Genomic DNA, 18,972 nt, shown 5'->3' with positions numbered 1-18,972 from the left:
CTGGAAGCAGGGAACAGCAAAGCTCGGGCTTTAAAGAGCTGTCACCCCACTTTAGTGCAGTTTTACAAGTTGAAACATGACTGATCTTAATATTGAGAAGGGAGGAATAAGGCATGGATCACAGAAATCAGCTTTTTCAAGCATATTAAAGCCACAGTCACCCACTGCTGTCGAAGTGTCTCACTGGGGGTGTTTTTGTTCACTGACAGGGAGGAAAATGGGCAGTATCTTTTCTGAGCTGAGAATGTGCCATGGAAATCCTGTACCAATGTTTATCATGGTTCTGTCCCTTTCTCCTGATTCAAGCTGCTGGATGGGTATCACTTTTCCTCTTCTCCAAAGGACAAATTGCTATTTCATAGTTGCAAGCTCTTTAGAATGTGTCAGTGGAAGCTATTAATTGATCCTGCTATTAATAGAAAGGCACAGAAAAGAGAAAAGGATTTAAAAAAAAATAATTAAAAAAAACCCAAATGCCTACAAAAACAGCAAAAAAAAAAAAAAAAAAAAAAAAAAAGGAAAGGAAATAATTTACCTAGCTGAGTTTTCCAGACTAAAAGCCAGGTATAGCTCTAAGACACCCCAGCACTGCTGTGGCAGCTGGGCCAGCAGCCAAACTGAGCTTTTGAATTCCCACTGTGTCCCATTTTCTGTCCTCTCACTGCTCTGCAAACGTCCAGCACTTCCATCCCCCACAAAGACCTCTCACAGAGCCAGAGAGATGTCCTGTCATTAAAACCAGCATCAGGCCTATCTTTCATTTTAACACGTGTGGGTGGTGTATAAATTCTCCTCTGAATTACCACAGCAAGCACTGTTGGACTGTCATGTGGGAGATACTTAAATTAAGGGTTTGGAAGACTTTAATTGTAAAATTCAGAAATTTCTCTTAAGGACACAAATATAACTATCCAGACACGGAGTGGCTTCTTTCCTGTTGGAGAACCAGTTCCTGGGCAAGCCAGTAAAGCCACAGGGTTTGTGGCACCCACATTCATATCTGCTGCTTTACATTACAGTCTTTACCAACTGGGTAAGTAATTCCCCCTGATGAGGCCATTCAAAATTAGGCAAAATTAGCCTGATTTCAAATTTATTCAGAAAAAAACCGATCATTTTAACACAACTGCTACAAAGGCAGAAACGAAACCAGACTGATCCCAACCCTCCAGAAGAGCTTGGCATGGACTGGGAGCTCGTCCGTCTGTGGGGATGAATTTAGTTCTCTTGGAGATGGGAATGAGCCCAGGGAACAGCTATTCCCTGCTGTCCACACAGCCTCCCATATCCCAAGGTTTTGGTGGGATGGCACTCAGGATGTGGAGCCAACACCCCAGCAGACAAATGCCAGCCAGGAAATCCTAAACCTGCAACTCGGAGCCTTGGCCCGGCTGGGAAAGGAACAGGGAGAGAAATTCTGAGGACAGAACAAAAAGGATCAATCCTGAACTTATTAAAAAATACATAAATTGTCTTTAGTGAGGCTGGTGAATCGCAGTTTAAAAGATAATCTGCCCAATTTTATGAAAACACCGCCATATGTGGTTGAACTTGACAACTGAATTATTTATAATTACATTTTTTATCATGTAGGTTCTTTCTTTGTAACTAGTATTTTGGATGCTGTGCTTTGCTCAGCTGAGACACAGATGAATACCCATGAGCAGTAGAGCTTTGAGATTAGCTGGTGTGAGAGTTCCATTAATTTATGAGCTGATACTTACACAAGTAAGCTCCCTAAATCCTGACAATTAGATGAAACAGCACCAGGATTTCTACAAGCTCCTTTCAGTCATCTTTGCTGCCTCTTGTGATGAAATCACTCCCCCAGCGAGTCTGTGAGGGACAGGAATCCATCCCCAGCACCAATTTCTGTGCCGTGTCTCCACCACAGACAGGTGCTGTGGGGATCAGGCACCACTCAAAGAGGTCCCTGAGCCTCAGCCCCCAGAAAAAGGGTTTCATCAGAGCTGTATAAATACAACAAAATCAGTTGGGGTTTCAGAAATGCTTTTGTTTGAATGTAATCTAAGTGCTGAACTACCTTATAGTAACGTGCTTTCAAATGTTTACAGTCAAGGCATAATTGAATTTGACTCATTTTGGCCCCGATCCAGGCGTGATTTAATTGCCTTCAGTGGGAGTTGGACTGGGCTCTAAGTAATTTTAACTAAAATAATCCATCAATTGTTCCTCACCCACTTCATCAAGCTCCTTCCTATCATTTATGATTGCCCTGTAATTTATTGCAACAAGGTGAAACGAACCCTTTTAGCTTCTGGCACAGCCTCCTGTCCCTCAGTGGAGAACTCGCCTGTGTGCACCACCTAAAGCAGCTCTGCTCGAGGGAAGCAAAGAGCACAGGGAGCCCCAAAGTGGCACCGTCCTCTACTGTCACAGCAGCCTCCAAAAATCAGCTCCTGCAGCCTTCAGTCAGCACAGGAACAAAACAAACCGTTAGCAAAGCTGGCAGGGGGAGGGTTGGAACAAAACAGGCAGAAGGGCGAAGCGAAACGTGTTCAAAACTCACACGAATGTTTTGTGGTCACAACGAAAATCACTTCACTGTCTCAGTGGTTACGTTACTGGTTTCTATTTCAGGGGGACTTTTCATCTTTTTCCTCTTTGAGCCCCAGGAATAAACCCCACCCAGAGCACTGGGCCTTCCACAAGAGGGATCACGTTGAGCACGACATGGAAGAAGATGTTTCCCACTGCTAATTTTGCTGTAACGATGACAAGCTAATCTGCCACAGAATACCCTGCTTAAGCATCACACACACTTCTCTGTCTTCTGAAAGAAAAGGAGATGCTTTTATTAAGGCTTCAACCCTCTGTGCTTACACAAGAGTGTTCTGGCTTTTAATGGATCAACGTAGGCAGCTCTACACAAGATGTGGCAATAGGTACCTGTACACTCCAAACTACTTGTTACTTCAACATTAGTTCTCAAGATGTCTGTTAAAATTGAATTCAGATGAAATTCAACCCCTGTGAGGTGAAATCTTGGAGGAAATCCACAAAATGAGTAGCGAGATGATCCAAGATACAGGGCAACTATAAATCCAGTTCAAGCCCTTCTCTGCATGAGCAGTCCTGTTGGAGTCAGAGAATCAACTACACGAATAAAAACCACTGGCTTGTCAAAGAATTTACAAGATAAGACCTGAACAAGCACATCCAAACACATTTTTAAGGTCATTGAAAGGTTGTTGCTCTGACAAAAAGACCATATACTCACAAATAAAAATAAAGACAATTTAGCAATACCAAAAGTAAACTTCATTGCTTTGCAAATGTCTCATAAAAAGGCAAGTTTTGTTTCAGCCTTTAGAAGATAATTTAGACAATTTAGAAACAAGTCTAGTGAGAGCACTGAGCAAGTGCCTGGAGAGATGAGTTCCTGATGGGAAGATCAGTTCCCAAGGATCAGCTCTGCCATCCATTGGTGCAGTTCAGGGCAAAACTTCCTTCCCTACGAACCCAAACCAAGAGCGTGGAAGTGAGAGTTAAAAGGCAGAGATTCCCCTCCATCTCCCAAACCCGCTCACAGCAGCCCTATCAGCAGCAAAGCCTCTCTGGGGGTGGATCCAGGGAGCTGTCCTTCCCCGTGGAACACAAATGTGCTGCTCAGCACAAGTAAACAGAAGGAAAAACAACAGGTCTCCTTAGCTACTGCTCGGATTGATCTGCTCCCTGAGCCTGGGGAGGACCGGCAGCTTCACACAACGCTCTGAACAGTCTCAATTCCTTCCCCACCTCCCCCAGCGAGGATTTTTGCCCTTTTTCACACCCAGCAATGCTGGAGGTCACTGGTTCTGCTGGATAAGACTGCCTTTTCCTTCGTTTTACAGCAGCAAGTTGAGTTAAAATCATCAAAATAATACTAAAGGCACTGATCTGCATTGTACATCTCCACGAGCAGTGGCCAAACTGAGGGCACCTTTTAGAAACCCTCCCTGTTCAAACCTCCCTGGCTGAGCAGATGGATTCAAGCTGTGCTCCAGAGGCTTTAGAAAATGAGGTGTAGGTGTCAATTTTCTCAGTGGAATCCCACGTTCATTAACACCCCCTATTAGAACGTTTCTCCACAATGCAGTTCGTGCCCAACCACAACCACAGCGCTGATTATTTGCCCCAGGAGGTTTTATTGCAATCACTGGGCTGTGATCTTTGTTTTGTTCTCTGTGGCTTTGCCTTTCACTGATTTCTTTTATTCATTGTTATATTCTCTTTTAAGAGTACTGAGGTACAGACAGCAAAAGTCAGTCCTGATTCCAATTTTTTTAATATTTAGCATTGAAACCTCTTCAGAGCCAGATTTCCCTGCTCAGTTTTCCTACTCTGATCTGGTTTTGCTTCTGAAATACCACCTCTGATATTGGATATAATCCAACAGAGAAAATTAGCAGACACCTCTCCAGGTATCTATTTATCATCACCCAGCCCATTATTCTCCCCCATAAGCCACTTTTGGGTACCTCTGACCTATGTTTTCAGCTAAAGGCATCAAAACATGCAAAAACCACGGCAGCCACCCTGCAAAAACTTGAGCTCTTTAAAATTCCATTTTGTGCCCAATCTGCAGCAGTCCCAGAGGAATCCCCCTTCCCCCCATACACTTGTTCCATTTGTTCCTCAGATGGGCATTTTCCTGACAGCAAATCCTGACTTTTCTGAGTTTTCAAGGAGCACTCATCTCTGAACTCTCTCACATTTATTAAAAATACTCACCAGCTTCACCAATGCTGAATCCCAGACATCCACACAAGCAGCACTTTGTATTTCCCAGGATTAACAGATTTCCTTCTCATTTTGCCATTACTTTTTGCTGTCAGCTACAGAATTATACAGACCTTTGCAAGCTAAACCAAATAAATGCAGGCAGTTTTCAAAATACCTTGTTTTTCCTCATATGTCTGCACAAATAATGAGCAAAAACCCCAGGCAGCCCTGCAGCAGAGACACTTCCAGCTTTGCAATTTAAGTCTGCCCCATCACTCCTGTATAAAAACACTCATTTTGACCTGCTTCCCTCAACATTTCAGGATACAGATTTTCCATGGATTCATGAGTCATCATGGCACATATTTAGGTCTCACTTCACACAGGGCAAGAGCAAAACTCTTTCCAACACCTTGTAGTATTGACTGGGATGCCACTGTGTATTGGGGGCCAACAATCCAACCCCACCAGCTCAAGATTCCAGGTGGAAAATAACATTCCAGAGCAAACCCAAACCTCCCCTAAATCAAAGCCTTTTGGAAGAGAATCTTGTGAGGTCACTCATAAAAACTGAGCTGTTTCAAGACACAATAAATCTGCTCTCTCACTGTGGTTCCCTAAAAAGGCTGAGTGAGGAAGCAGAAACATCAGCCACTTCATCTCCCAAGCGATGACTCCCTGCGGGCCCTGGCGGGAATCACTCAGTTTAATCTGGAAAATACCATGGACACAAGGAAAATGATAGCTAAAAAAAAAAAAAAAAAGCAGTTCCTAATATCATCCTAATATAAAACAGCACTAGGCAAACATGGAACTGGAAGTGAAGGATCCAAGTTTTGAACAATTCCAGACAACCTGCCCGCATCGACACCCCGATCGCACGAACTCTCAGCAACGTCTCAGCCTCCAAAAAAACCCCAAACAAAAAAATCCACAGTGCCAAAAATCCCAATAATGATTTCAAGGAAAGCAAATGATAATAATTATTGGTGTTCTTTAAAGGCAGCTCGTTGCACAGCAAGAAGAGTAGAAGATTTCCAAAACTATATAAACAAGGGGAGAAAATGAAGGTTCCACTTCCTGGAGTTGTGGTGCTTTTAAATGTACCTGGAGCAGAATCCCCTTGGACACAACTCCCTTTCCACAGGGGTCAATATTTTTATGTTCAGTAGCTAATTCTCTCGGAATATACTGATATATTTGTGCCTTCCAAGGTGGTGTTCAGGTCTAGTAATTAAAGAGAAACCAGCACAGCCCCATCTGAGACAGGCACCAGGAAAAACCTTGGCTTAGGACAGACATAAATTACACTGATGCTGATTAGGATTTAAATTATAAACCACTAAGATGCATTCAAATTTAGGGGTTTTTTTTATGAGCTCTGGAATAGGGCCTGGTACAAATGAACACCCAGCAGACAATGAATAATTTGTACAACAGAGTTTGCTGAAATAACAGCAGAGTCTGTGACTGAGGGCAATGCAATGCTTTGTAATGCAGACATAATTCATTTGGAGAGCTTAAAAAACACCCTCCAAGAGCAATATTGTTGATTGTTAATACACAGTGTCACAAATTCCACTCTGACCAAGGATCTCACACAATTCCCCTCCACATCTCAGCCACCACCACCTTGGATTTCATTTTTAAACTATTTTAGTGCCTTTGATAAATAAAGAGCATTTCCAGTTTCACCTCGTAGCATCACATGCTGACAATGTCCCTGAATTCCTTATCATCCACAAAATTACAATTAAGGCAACTGGCTTTGGAATGTGTGGCTTATCCAAGATCATAAAAAACACAGGAGACAAACCAGAGTGGAACAGACTCACTCTACAGCAGATATTTTAAAATGCAAAATTGAAAAATTATGTAAAGACAATTTGAAAAGTGATTTTTACAGGAGTCTGCTCAACCTTCAGCAATCAGTGTAACAAACCAAGCATATTAACACTGTGTCATTACTTATACAAATTAATTAGCTATGACAGAATATCAAAAGCCAATAAAAATATAAATACCGTGAAACAAAATTGCATTTTCCCTCAGTCCTCACAACCCAAAAAGTCACAAGTCATAGCAGTATTACCCACCATCCAAAAATATTTCTAATATTTATTTTAAATTTTGTTAATGGCTCTGAACCCAGACCAGCATTTTGTTACAGATTTGGTGTGAGTACAGCCTTGTTTATTTGCTCAATAAACACCACAATTCATGTTCAAACACCAAATTTGAATCTAATGATGGAGCCCTTTCAGAGGGAAAAGGTTTTATTTCCAAAGACAAATTTGGGTTGGGGGTTATTCCAGGCTCCCTGCATTGGGAATCTCCCCAGTGACATCGATGGCTTTGCATCAGAGCCCCTGATTGCTCCTTCCTTGGCTAAACTGTCAATCTTCAACCTCACCATGCCCAGGAAAAGCCCCAAACGCTCCTTCCACTCCCTCCTTTCTCCCTCTCCTTGGCCAATCTGTTTTGTCCCAGTTCAGCTGCACTCCTTAAATATCCAGCATTTCCTCCTGGCCAAAGAAGTCCCATTTTCCGCCGGGTCACCGAAGTTTTCCGATCTCCCGTCACTCAGCGGGGTCAGCTGTTGGACACACAGGCTGCACACGCACCACCATTTCTATCTTTCAGCTCCAAATAAATCAGAAAGGCAGATCAGCCTTCCCTGGCTTCACCCAAGGTGAAAGAAATATTAACTCTTTAGCCCACAAAAACAGCCACAAAACCCTTGACAAAAAGCTGCCGGAAAGGGGTTCGGCTGCAGAAACTTGTTACTCGTCACTGCCTCAAACCCTGCCAGGTCCCAGCTCACCTCACAGTCAGGTAAAATTTCTGTGGTTTAGGCTTGGGTTAGACTAAATATTTTTAGATCTTGAAGAGACTGAGTGCTCACTCACTCCTGATTAACTCCAGAGGCAGAGCAAAGGCAGGCAGTGAGTTAAATGCCACAGTGTTGTATTTCTGCAGCCTTCAGTCCCCAAGAGGTTTGGGGGTTTTTTTTGTTTATTTTCTCTGTGTGTGTGTCTTTGGGTTATTTTTTGTGTTTGTTTGGTTTTTTAAATTTTATTTACAGATTTGTATTGGGTGTTGTTCAAAGTCTTTCACATTTAGTTCCCCTTTGTGGTACTGTCCATTTCTTAGTCAATAATTTCCTCTCTTCTATAATAAAAAATATTCCCATTACCTAATACACATAATCTTTTAATTGTGCCTATAAACCTTAGGATCTAACAATTTGGAACCAAGGACTTTTGTGGCAGTTTATTCTTTAGTTTTAATCCAGCAATCTCTCTGTATTTCACTTCCCGAGCACTGCAAGCCCATAAAGATTATTCCATTAAAAGCAAGATATTCACAACCAGGCAGACATGGGGACAAGCCAGAGCTTGGGCCAGAAACACAACCTTGAGGCAAATTCATTAAAGATCCTGGGCATAAAGGGAAATAAGGCTTTAATTGAAGGGTAAGCACAGGAGGCACAGCAGCATCACTCCGAATCCACTGCTGAATCATCCGAGGATATAATTATTATTTAATTGATATATATTCCTCTTGCACAGACAACTCTTGCTATACTTGACCCAGAACGATGTATTTAAAATTTTTCTCTCTATTTTTTCCCCATGGGGTTGATGAGAGTCAACCCAGCTGCTGGGAAGCACCTCGCCCACCCAAAATCCTGAGGGGCCTTTAGGTGACATCCAGGCCATATTTTTTGATGCCGAGTTATTCATACAGCTTCTGGACATTGATAATACTCCTTTTGGGTGCTAATTCTTCCTCTTTCTGTAGAGAAGGAGGGAAAAACCTCTTTCCTTTTCCTGGTGGGTTGAGGTCTGCGGGCGGAATTGGGGCCTCTGCGCGTTACACACGGAACCCCTTTGGGACGTTCGAGCCTGTTTTGACCCAGCACTGAATTTCCCTGTCTGTGCAGTAGTGAGGGATCAGCTCTGAAAAATTCCCTTGTCAGCAATATCTTGATTAACAACCAGCTCCTACACAAAAACATGTCAGCGATTCGTTCGGGAAGGGAAGGGACGTCACGCGCAAACCCATCGGGAGAAGGGAATGTTGAGTGAGGATCGCACTGCTCGGGCAACTTCTGCTTCCCCAGAGCCGGTCATTGTGGGCCTGAATTCTGATCCAGCCTCCTAATCCCTTCTGGATCTCTAATAATTTGTATTTACAAAATAAATATTGAGGTTGGAGGAAGATTTGTGCTTGGACTGAGGATTTACTCTACTCGGCAAACTCTTAATACACCCCAACAGCAAGTTTTGTATTAGCACAGCCCTGCTAAGAGCTGAAAAGATCCTTTTTATTTATAATCAGCCAAGCAATAAAAACCCACAAACCAAACCAACAAACCCAAAGCAAAGTGCAGGCCTTGAGTTTTTAAACACAACCTAATACAAATTGAGGTTTCTCTTTCCCAGGAAAGAGAAAGAGGAAAATAGAATTCTACGACCTTGAAATAGATATTATTTTTACTGGTAATTAGTCCTTTACAAATATTTGTCAACAGATAAGATTTTTTGAAGCCTGTATTTTTAAGCTGCAGTTTCATCGCCTCATTTCTCTGAACACATCAGGGGTCACCACTGGAAGAGTGGCCTTATGAGAAGGACAGAAACCTGCAAAACTGCCTGCTTCCCCAGAAAGAGGGTTTATTATTATTATCATCATTATTATTTATTTATTAAAATCTGGAATGCATTCTAAGACTGCTGGTTTTACTTTTAATGTGGCTTTTTAAAGGCTCACATTAGACCAGTCTGCTTGGGAAATTTTATAATGCCCATGGTCAAGACCCAGTCAGTCACTCTTTTTGCTGCCTGTACAGGGCAGAGCCACTTGGTGTATTTATTTGTGGTGTCTCTGTTTGCAAAATCACCAGAATTATTTTCCTATCCTTGCTGTTAAAAACAGCCTAAGCTCTTTCAAAGACACGAGAATTTAGGGTAGAAAAACTGTGCCTCTGTAGCATTTTCCCCCTCCTTTTCCCCACTATTTCTATTAATTTCTTTGCACTCCCGCAGACGCAATGAAAAAACCACCGGAGGTCTCAATGAGCACGAGGTGAAGGGCGATTTCTGCTCCCTGTGGAGCTCCTCAACTCCCTGTCAATTATCTGGTTGTGGATTTGTGACCACCCCGACGGCGATTCGGCTGAACCCGCCGCTGCAGGCGGAGAGGAACCACCGGATAACTGCGAGTAGGAGATGGTAACTAACAGCTGATGGTAACCACCGGGTGACTGGCAGTGCGAGATGATAATAACCAACAACTCTCCCCGCGCTGGCAAACACCGGGACTGGGAGCAATCCCTTCTGCGGGGCTGGGATGGGACAGCCGGGGCTCATCCAGGGCAGCGCTGGGATGCGGTGGGAGAGTCAGGAGCCGCTCACTCCAGCCCCCCCCGACCTCTCGGAGCCCCGGGCATCTCTCGGGGAACCCCCGGACCCCCCGGGGTCGGGCTTACCGGCACAGGAGTGCAGCGGCTTGGGCCGGACCAGCAGCGACGGGCACACGGAGTAGAGCGAAAGTTTCTCGAAGTAGTCGCAGGTCTCCTTGGAGAGGATCTCGTCGATCATGAAGGTCTTGTAGCGCCTCCTGCCTGCCTTGGGCCGGCCGGGCGCGGGGAGCCGCGGCTGGGGATGCGGCTGGGATTCGGGATGGGGCTGGGAATGGGGCTGGGAATGGGGCTGGGAATGGGGCTGGGGGTGGCCGTGCATGGCGGGACCCCTGCGCGGGGCTGCGCCCGGCTCGCATGGGCGGCCGGCGCCCCGAGCGGACCCCGCGGCGTCCCCCTGTGTCGCCTCTGTGTCCTCTCTGTGTCACCTCTGCGTCCCCGCGGTGTCCTCGCTCTGTCCCCTCTGTGTCCCCTCTCTGACTCCTCTATCTCCCCTCTGTGTCACCTCTGTGTCCCCGCGGTGTCCCCTCTGTGCCTCCGCTCTCTCCCCTCTGTCTCCCTGCGGTGTCCCCGCTCTGTCCCCTCGGTGTCCCCGCTCTGTCCCCTCTCGGTGTCTCCCGCGGTGTCCCCACCGGTCCCTCCGCGGCCGCCCCGCGGTCTCCCCGCTATATAAAGGCTCCGATAAGCATCTCTGCCATGGCCGCGCGGCCTTTTTAGGAGGCTCGGGCTGTCAATCAGGGCTCCCGCTGCTCCCCGCCGAGCCCCATTGTCACCCCGCGCCGGGCTGGGAGGATCCGCCGCTGCTCTCCCCTCCCTGCTCGCTATTTTAAGATACCGGGGTGTGTGGCTTGGCTTGGATTTTTTTTTTTTTTCCTTCTTCTTGGTGCAAAAACTGGAAAGGTTCCAGGTTGGGGCTGGATTTTTTTTTTTTTTCTCCATACTTTCTTCTCCCTCCTCTCCCCGTCCTCTAGACTGTAATTACTTACAAAACCTAAATTGCCGCATTCCCGGCCCCGACAACTTCCCCCGACCGGCATCAAACCCATTCTCCGGCCGCGAAGTGCTGGAGAGCGGCAGAGAGAGAGAAAAAATCCTGTTTATAGGTGCCTTGGACCTACGGGTATATATAGAATATATATCTAATACACAGAAGATATTTTTCTCCGGGGCGGCGTTACTCGGTCCCCGAACCCGAGATGATTTTCCGACGGATCCCTGCTTAGTTCAGCTGGATTTTTCGCCAAGCTGAGCTTTGAGCCCCTTCCTCTGAGGGCAGAGGTTTGCCCACTGAAAATTTCCCTCCCAGGCTGAGCTCTGAGTTTTACTCTCAGCTCTGTGGCCTCGCACACCTGGCTGAGCCCAGGAATCAGCAGGACACCCTGCACGGGGGAACCGCTGGAATCCTCCCGGTGAACCGCAGGTTTTCCAGGAGCCACAGCCGGCTCGCAGACTTCACACGGGGTGAAGGGAGGCTCATTATGGAGATTTGCCACCCCCAAAAATTATTATTTGTAGGCTTCAGACAAGGACTTAAATATGATCTGCAAAAAGTCGTCGGCCACCCTTCAGCTCTCACGCTCCGCCGATCCAAACGGCAGCAAACTCCCATTTTACTGATAGAAAACTCAACCTGCCTTTGCAGAAGGCAACAACCATCTCAGACTCTCCTCAACGATCTGGGCAGCTTTCGTTTTGTCAACTGTATTTTTTAAAAGCCCTCAAAAAAACTACAAAACTCTCTTTGACCTCTTTTGTAAAAGTAATATTTCTTTTTCTATTGAAAGTACCGTTTCATTTCAGAGATGCATTTGCTGAGTTGGAGAGCCCTAAAATCAAAATAAGATACTTGTGTTGTGCACACATCGCCAAAACTGGAAGGCAAATGCAATGAAATATCAGGCTTTTGATATGTCTGTTGAACTTATTTTCTTAAAACTTTATTATTAAAAAAAAAAAAATCACACCACAGCAAATTATAATGAAACAAAGCTAAAGCAAAGCATTTCGCTCATTAAACCACTGTGAGGACATTCCAATTTAAAATGAATTGGTTGGGAATGGTTTTATATCTTTTTATTTTGAGAAACTAAAGCCATCTTAGTACCAGGAATTTCAATAGTATGATAACAACTAAGGGGTTCAAGGACTTCTCCCTTCCCTGGTGGTATAACTCTTTTTAAATTACTTGAACAGTTGCTTTAATTCCTAAACCAACTGTGGATATTTAAGGAGATGAACTGACTTTGTTATGAATATACTTTATGAAAACTCACCTCTTTATTCACACATAAACCATTTTAAGAGCTACTTTCTTTGCCTTTACCAGACACTTTTTTTTTTCTTCTTTTTTTTTTTTTTTTTTTTAGGAGACAAAATAATTACCAGCAACATTACCTTCAGCAATTAGTGCTTCCTGCAAAGGATATTTCGGGAGCAACATCCTGAGCAAGCCAGTGATTTACCCCCCGGAGCAGCAGCAAAGCTTCCCTCGGTGTCCGGGCAGGAGCTGCAGCCCCTCCACCCCTCCCCAAATCCCTCCTGCATTCACCGCCTGTGCAAAACCCCAGAGCACGGGAATGTTTCCTAAACCGAGAGCACAACACTGCGAATCCAAGAGTACTCCAAGATCCTGACTGGATCAGAAACCAAGAGGCGAAGCAAAGCGTGGGCTCGCTGAACTCACACACAGCCTGATCCCGGGACAAGAGTTCTCTGCTCGTCCTTAAACATTTCCTTCTCCCACCTGAAGAGCTGAATATCCCGAGGAGAGGGGCTGGCACCTCTGCCCGTGCCCTGGGAACGCAGTGCCCTCACCTGAGCCCAGGGGGATGGACTGGCACGTGGGGTCAGCGCAAAACTTGATTTCTTTCTATTTATGATTTTTTAAAAAAGCAAGCGGCCAGAGCAACACGCGGGTTACGCCGTCTGAAACACACGCTGGCTGTCAATCAAAAAGGGGGTGCTTTGGTGGGGAATAATCAGGGGTTTTGTTTCCAAAATTAATGAAGTGGCTGGAGTAGCGAACATCTGCCAGGGGGACTCAAACCCCGAGCAGCTGTTGGAGCCCCCAGGCCCCTTCCCACGCAGGACAGCCCTGCTGGAAGTGCCTGTCCCGGAGGTGTCTCTCGGGCCGGGAATGGGGCCGGCCGGCAGGCTGGGGAGGGAAAGGCACCTCGGGGAGGTTTGAGGGCAGAGCCCTGACGAAATTTGGGTGTGTGAGCCCGGAATCCGCACAGTGTGGAAGTGGGGGGACAGCAGGGACAAGGATTGCTGCCTTTCCCACCAGGGAATTAACTCAAGGGGCAGGAAAGGCACGGCAGGAGACGTTCTGAACTGGGGGCTTCTGCACACAACTTGATTTAATTCTGCGACAATTGGTGCTCCCAGACCCTTTGTGAGCAGCACTGGAGCCAGTGCAGGGCACCCTGGAAAAATTATTGAGCACCTTAGGGCTGTCCTGTTTAGTCCCAGCACAAACAGTATCATCAGACAGTGATTAAGGCACATGGGAATTAAGGTGCTGCTGTATTACTGAAGTTGTTATTGAGGTAGTACCCAAGTACCTGCTTCTGCTCAGGGCAGAGTTAGCTGGTTGTGATTTCTTGCTTCTGTATTTATACGTTGCCAAGTACCCTGGGATCGCTTCCCCAAGGAAAGGAATTCTGTGTAGTGGGTTTTCAGCTCGCTGGTTTTCCACATTCAAACAAGAGTTTAAAATGCAAACCCTTTTTGACAGAATGGGCAGGACAAGCTGAAGTGCCAAAGCCTTAAAGTGCACTGGCTCTTGTTCTGAATTCCCTTTTCCATATCAAAAGGGCAAAGATACCTCTCCAAGCCCCTGACATTACCAGGTTTAATCACTAGAAAAGTCCCTTTTCCAGTGAAATCCAACCACCTTTGAAAACAGATATGTACAGACATAACCAATCCTGCTAAACACTGCACTCTGATCTCCAGTGTCTGCCTTTTTCAGCGTGATATTGGGCTGGATACTTGATCCAGAATAGAAAAATCCAGTGTGTGGCCAGAAGGAGGGAAGGCAGAGTTTGGGCCAGCGTTTCACTCCAGGGGATCCAGAGGCTTTGTCCTCTCGGTGTGAAAGGTCTCGGTGCATAAAAATCCCTTTGAGTAAAAGATCTCAGCATCTGCCTCACATAAATAAAAGTGAATTTGTAGTATCTGCCCCATGCCAGAGGAAAGGGCATTGCCCAGGAAGGCTCTTTTGAAGCCTGGAAGAGCGTAAAACATCCCACACAGAGGGTAAACCCACTTTATGTGTGGCTAATGAGCCCCTTGGTCCTCTCTGTTCCCCTGACAGCAATGCTTTCTCAGAGAGAGACACCTCTGAGCAGGGTCTCCTCCCCATCTCCTGGAAAGCCTCTGGAAAAGCAGGATCCCAGCACAGGATGGAGGGGAAAGTTTAGTGTTTCTTGACCCTGAACTTTACCTTTGCAGATGGCAAGATGATACCTCGGGGCACCCCAGTGTGTGAGGAAACAGAAACCCCAGAGCAGAGCAGTAACTGCACATACTCACACACACCACCCCTTCAGTCATGGTCAGAATAAACCAAGGTGCCAAATTATTCTGAAAGCTGAACTATCAACTGGGACACCTTTGTTTTATTTCCTCTTCTGCCCCAAGCCTTAAATCTAATCTGCTTTGCTTAGAGCCAACTTTGAATTATCTAGAAATAGAGTATAATGGTATTTATAATGTGAATGATCCACTGGCCAGTCCCCAAATTAATTAAGATGCTCTGCTTTAAAGTAATAGTACAGCTAATAACCATTTTTATTAGTGCTGAAAACACACAAGCCATCAAGTTCATCCCACAGGCTGTGAAGTTCCTCAGAAGGAGATCTAGATGTGGCTTCAGATTTACATGGAGAGAAACTGAGGCAAAGGCCTCACTCACCATCACATCTTTCCAGGCAGGGTATAATCTAAATCCCAGCATTTTCCCCTGTGACTTTATTTCCCCCCCCAGCAGCACTGGGGGCTGTGACACAGTGCCTTGATCATTTCCAGTAACCCCTCAGCAGGGATTTGTTTTTCCAGGCTATGGCTGGCAGGATCTGGGCTCATAAGCCAGGAATAAGGAGTTTGGGAGTGGCAGCCAGGAAGGCAAAGAGCATTTTGTGTCACCCTGAGCAGGAAAACACACGGGTGGCTCTCGCTGTGGAGCAGAGATTGTACCAGTCATGGCCAGGCTGTTGCTGAGGAGGAAAGAAAAAATCCTGGAGAACATCCCAGAAGGCAACTGTTTCTGCTCCTGTCCCAGTCACACCACCTGAGGGGCCAGTTTGGGCAAGACAGAAGCACCTGGTCCCCTACTATTCCTCCCCAGTATCCGTGGGACAATAAATTGTGTTTTCCCCATGCACCCATTTCTCCAGTGAATTCCACACTGCTGTGACAACCCAACCCCAAGGGCAAGGAAGCACCAAACCATCCCCATCCTCATCCACCCCACAGCGCTGACATCCCCAGGGTGCCAATGAAAACAGAGACAACTATTTTAATATGGCCAAGGTAACAAAAATCTCATTTAACCCACTTTCCTGGAGGGCCTGGAGCCAATGGTGAGGGGAAGTGTCTGATCTCATGAGAAAAAGTGTTTGGAACTGGAACATCTTTCAAAAAGAACCCCCAATTATTGGCAGGGAAGGCTTCCCAAATCTACCACTGCCTCACTCTTTAATCCCCGCTCCAGCCTCATTTGGATGAGGATCCACATGTGAATGCTCACTGCTCCATCCAGCTTTGCCTAAGGCCAATTATTTTTTGCACAAGTCTTGCTAAATCTCTGCCAAGCTGGATGGTAGCGTGTTAAAAAGGAAAAAAAAATCAAAAAATATTTCCAACGCCTTCAATAAAACAGTCAGGATGTTTTGGTGTTCTGTGACTGATATTTTATTCATTATTCAGGGGATTATCTCTACTTTCTTTTTTCCTACAAGACAATTTACCTGCAAGCAGCAGAGAAAAGATCCCAAACCAACAGACTAGAAGAATGTCTCCAGTCTCCATAGAGACACCAGGAAAACACCAGGATCATGTGGGTTGCACACAAGAAGCCTATTCATCCTGGAAGGGGTGGTGTTCCAGAACCTGAAGTAATTTTGACAATCTGCCACCATCTCAGCCTGCAAGAAGCCCAGAGGGGGCTATTGATGCCATCAAGGGCTGAGCTTTATTAATGGTTTCTAGACAGCCTTCATCACTGCAGGCTCTGCAGGACCCAAATCCAAACCTGCAGATGGATCTTTGCACAGTCATTCAAGAGAAACCAAAGCCAACCATCCCAGAGGGAGCCCAGGGACTGTGTGTCCTACAGGATCCACTCCCAAAAGGCTGCAGAGAGCCAGGAGCTGCCAGCCAGAGGCCCAGTTATCCCAGTATGCTCTTCACTCACCCAGGGGCTGTGCTGTGCAGTTCCCTGCTGCAGATAGACTTGTATTTGGTTAATACAAGGACAAACAAGGAGAGGCAGGGGTTGTGGGAGTCAGTAAATAACAGAACATAGCAGAATTAGCTGTGGCATTCCTGGGTCCCTGGGGTTCACAGGTGAGGCCAGAACTTTCATTGCCTAATGCTGAGGGAAGGACAGAGAGGCAGATTGTGCCTATAAATAGATTAATTCCTTCTAAACAAGGAAAGAGCAAAACCTCAGCTACAGTGAAAAGTCCTTCTCAGAGGTCCTGGGCAAATTTCCTCCTCTGGGGAGGCTGCTCACAGCAAAGGGCTTGCTGTGTGCATGGGAGCCAGCCAAGAAAGGGTTTGGGGCTTGAGACACAGAGGAGAGGCTCCCTCCTATTAAAAGGGTCGAATTTGGCTGCCTTTGGAGATGCTCAGTGTCCTTCCTCGACCTGCCACAATTCCACAGGAAGTTCCTACCCGTGGAACAGCTCTGGAATGCATTTCATGGCCAGAGCTGAAGAGCAGTGCCATTCCCAGAAGGATTTGCTGCCTGGATTGCAGCAGTTGGGTATTTCCACATCAGCTGGGAGCCAGCACAGAGTTCCAGAGGTTCAGGAGCTCTGCATGGGGGACTCTGGGATGCTTAGGGAGCACTCAGGTTCATCACTCAGAACTATTTGTAACACTGAAACCCTCAGAGCAGCCTTGGACTAAAAGTCTTGGTCCTGCAGAATGACCTGAGTGCCCCACACGTTCTGGAAGCAAATCTGTCCCCCTCTGATTGCCCAACAACAGCCAAGGCACCACAGGAACCTGCAATCCTTCAGGCTGTGCCACTGCTCACAGCACAGCAGCAGGGCTCTGCCTCCCTCCCCCTCTCTGGGCTGCAGGGTGTTCCCACACAGAGCTTTCTGGGTGCTCCCAGCCCCAGGCAGGGACAGGCCCTGACCCCAGCCCGGGGATCAGACAGACCAGCTGGTTCCCGTGAGGAGCAGGGGAGGAATCAGCTCTAATTCCACTGCCATCCAGCGTAATTAGGACATTCAAACACACAGAGCTGTTAAGACCCTGGTGCCAACAGTTAAGCCCCAGAGCTTTCACTGTGTTATCAGTGCAAGGGGGGAGCAGGACATCAAACAACTGATGCCTGTGTCCAGTGTGTCCAGTCCCCTTGTGCTTAAGGAGCACCTCCAAATTCCTTCACTCAGTTGTCCCATTTTTCTGCCCACAGTCTCAGCTTTGTGCTTGACCCTGAGCTGCTTGTCTTCTCACCATTACCTATTTCCTTGCCTGCTCTCCCCAGCCCTTTTCCACTGGCATTCCTGAAAGGCTTTAATCCCTGCTGCCAGGAGGCTCAGGAGCCTCAAGGCTGGGCTCAGCTGCTCCCTGATCAGAGGTGCAGTGTCCTTCCCTCACTGCACAGATCCTGACTGTGTCTCTTTGCAAGAAGGAACTGTTCTCATCTGCCTTCCACCTATTTCAGAGTTCTCTCGGGGCAGACAAAGTTCCACTCTCCTTCTTGCTGGGTACAACACCTGCAATTGCAGAGCATCTTTAACCCAGGAAAGCTCTCCAGACTCAACCTGAGAGCCTGTCCCTGCTCCCTGTCTGTCTCCAACCTCCATTAACTTTTCTTTGTACTCCAGAGATGTTCCTAATTACTGCACTAACATTTTACATTTTAATTCTTCATAGCTTGGCTCTTGCACAGAAGGACACCATGAAGAAAAAAAAATCTGAGCTCTTATGGTAAAGGTGTATCCTTGCAGATCATTCTTTATGATATAGAACTATCTTTTTCTCAGTTCTAAACTTCAAATGAATGTATCTTTTAGCACAGAAAGAAGAATAGTTCTAAGAGTTAATTTCTGAAGTCTTACCAGCTCACATGAGATTTTATTTTCATCAGCCATGGATCCTTGTTGTAGGTAGGAAAACTCCTTACGAGCTCTGAAAGGTCAGGTCTTTTCAGTCTTAATTCTTCTCTGTATCCTACCCTGTTCTTTGTGTATTAAAAAAAATTATTGTTTACCACAATTGCAGCTCCAAAATCTAGAAGAATACTAGTATTAAAATAGGTATATACATTAGGATATGGAAGAAGAGTCAAGGCTTATAGAAAGTCTCCTGTTAAGAACCCAGAAACAAATTATTCAGAAACAGCTAGAGAATAAATCAAAAAAATTTAATAGTAAAATTTTTCATAGTAAAACACATTTCTTCTCCACTTATTACGACTCCTTCATAGCCTGTTAGTGATTAATAGTAACAAAGTAATTGCAGTGAGATCTTTGCTCCTGGATTAACAGAAATAGGATTTATTCCCTTATGTTTTGGAGTAGAATAATGAATAATGTAGGAAGGAGATATAGAACACCTCTGCTGCAATTCTTTCAGGA

The 18,972-nt window shown here is 45.9% G+C and overlaps 2 protein-coding genes and 1 long non-coding RNA gene across 3 annotated transcripts in view; 1 reads left to right on the top strand and 2 right to left on the bottom strand.

Moving 5' to 3' along the window:
- Positions 1 to 10,637, bottom strand: part of BARX2 (BARX homeobox 2) — a 29,405-nt gene extending 18,768 nt beyond the window's left edge. The window contains exon 1 of the mRNA XM_050323066.1: positions 10,220 to 10,637. Within this exon, the coding sequence (XP_050179023.1) occupies positions 10,220 to 10,472 (253 nt within the window). The 5' untranslated portion in view covers positions 10,473 to 10,637. The remainder of the gene's footprint in view (positions 1 to 10,219) is intronic.
- ST3GAL4 (ST3 beta-galactoside alpha-2,3-sialyltransferase 4) overlaps positions 1 to 18,972 on the bottom strand; it is a 1,214,471-nt gene that overhangs the window by 89,011 nt on the left and 1,106,488 nt on the right. The window lies entirely within an intron of this gene.
- On the top strand, positions 10,205 to 16,058 carry LOC126644121 (uncharacterized). Its single transcript, XR_007629863.1, has 2 exons — positions 10,205 to 10,335; positions 12,517 to 16,058. It is a non-coding gene; the product is annotated as an uncharacterized LOC126644121 (long non-coding RNA).

The sequence above is a fragment of the Myiozetetes cayanensis genome, unplaced genomic scaffold (genome assembly GCF_022539395.1).
Source record: "Myiozetetes cayanensis isolate MyiCay16 unplaced genomic scaffold, myiCay2020 scf29, whole genome shotgun sequence".
NCBI classification, from domain to species: Eukaryota; Metazoa; Chordata; class Aves; order Passeriformes; family Tyrannidae; genus Myiozetetes; species Myiozetetes cayanensis.
This window is presented reverse-complemented; position numbering and strand designations above follow the sequence as displayed.